The 1,524-nt window shown below is 54.8% G+C and overlaps 1 protein-coding gene across 1 annotated transcript; it reads right to left on the bottom strand.

The window, feature by feature from the left end:
• Nucleotides 1-292: 292 nt before the first annotated feature.
• Nucleotides 293-1,228, bottom strand: LOC142076150 (olfactory receptor 14C36-like). The gene has a single exon (XM_075138529.1). It carries the CDS (start codon nt 1,226-1,228, stop codon nt 293-295), a length of 936 nt encoding a protein of 311 aa, XP_074994630.1.
• Nucleotides 1,229-1,524: the final 296 nt, after the last annotated feature.

Below are 1,524 nucleotides of genomic sequence, written 5' to 3'. Positions count from 1 at the left end.
TGTACCCCTCCTGTGTGCTGGGGCTGCACCCCCATCTCCAGAGGAGATGGAAGAGATGGGAGCAGAGATAAATAATTTTCTGCTGCATTCTTTATTCCCAGCTCCTTTACCTACGCAGGGAGCCTGGCTCCATATGTACATGAGGTCTTTCACGTCCGAAAACACTGGTGGGTGTGGATAACAATAGCATTATTTAAGTGGAAGTAATATATGCAGTATAATAAACAAAGAGAAAAACAAGACACATATGATCAAAAGAGCATCCGAGCTTTTCCTGAGGATGATGGACACCTTATTGACGCTGCAGTAGTCCGTCTTCAAATAGTTTCCTCAGGGCATCCTTGAGCTCCTTGTTTCTCACGCTGTAGATGAGGGGATTCACTGCTGGAGGCACCACTGAGTACAGCACTGCCACCACCAGATCTAGAGCTGAGGAGGAGATGGAGGGGGGCTTCAGGTGGGCAAACATGATGGTGCTGACAAAGAGGGAGACCACGGCCAGGTGAGGGAGGCACGTGGAAAAGGCTTTGTGCCGTCCCTGCTCAGAGGGGATCCTCAGCACGGCCCTGAAGATCTGCACGTAGGACACCACAATGAAAAGAAAACACCCCAAAAATTGAAAAGCACTAAATGTGATGAGCCCAACCTCCCTGAGGTAGGCATCTAAGCAGGAGAGCTTGAGGAGTGGGGGGATTTCACAGAAGAACTGGTCCACAGCATTGCCGTGGCAGAGGGGTAGTGAAAATGTATTGGCCGTGTGCAGGAGAGAAGTGAGAAACCCACTGGCCCAGGCAGCTGCTGCCATGTGGACACAAGCTCTGCTGCCCAGGAGGGTCCCGTAGTGCAGGGGCTTGCAGATGGCAACGTAGCGGTCGTAGGCCATGACAGTGAGGAGAAAATACTCTGCTAAAATGAAACAGGCTAAAAGAAAGAGCTGTGCAGCACATCCTGAATAGGAGATGACCCTGGTGTCCCAGAGGGAATTGGCCATGGCTTTGGGGAGAGTGGTGGAGATGGAGCCCAGGTCGAGGAGGGAGAGGTTGAGGAGGAAGAAGTACATGGGGGTGTGGAGGCGGTGGTCGCAGGCTATGGCGGTGATGATGAGGCCGTTGCCCAGGAGGGCAGCCAGGTAGATGCCCAGGAAGAGCCAGAAGTGCAAGAGCTGCAGCTCCCGCGTGTCTGCGAAGGCCAGGAGGAGGAACTGGGTGATGGAGCTGCCATTGGACATTTGGTCCCTCTGGGCACGTGAACCTGTCCAAGGAGGAAAAGGCAGTGAGAAGTTAGGGGAGACTTCTCTGAGCAAAATCCAAGCCATTTCCCACAGCCCCTGCCCCTGCTGCACACCCCCCTTTGCATTTTCCAGGAATCCTTCCTCAGCTGCAGGGCTGGAGCTCTGGTGGGTGCTGGCTGAATGTGGCGTGAGGAGCAGGGCCTCTGCCCGCTGGCTGCCGAGGAGTCAGCCCTGCTCTGCAGCAGTGGGTTCCTGGGAAGGGTGGGGGCAGGGGCCAGTGCTGGCGTTTGACT

This window comes from Calonectris borealis, unplaced genomic scaffold (genome assembly GCF_964195595.1).
Source record: "Calonectris borealis unplaced genomic scaffold, bCalBor7.hap1.2 HAP1_SCAFFOLD_35, whole genome shotgun sequence".
NCBI classification, from domain to species: domain Eukaryota; kingdom Metazoa; phylum Chordata; class Aves; order Procellariiformes; family Procellariidae; genus Calonectris; species Calonectris borealis.
The sequence above is the reverse complement of the archived record's forward strand: the minus strand, read 5'-3'. Positions and strand labels throughout refer to the sequence as shown.

Excerpts from the sequence above, each read along its gene's own strand:
- LOC142076150 (XM_075138529.1), bottom strand. The coding sequence starts at position 1,228 with ATGTCCAATGGCAGCTCCATCACCCAGTTCCTCCTCCTGGCCTTCGCA.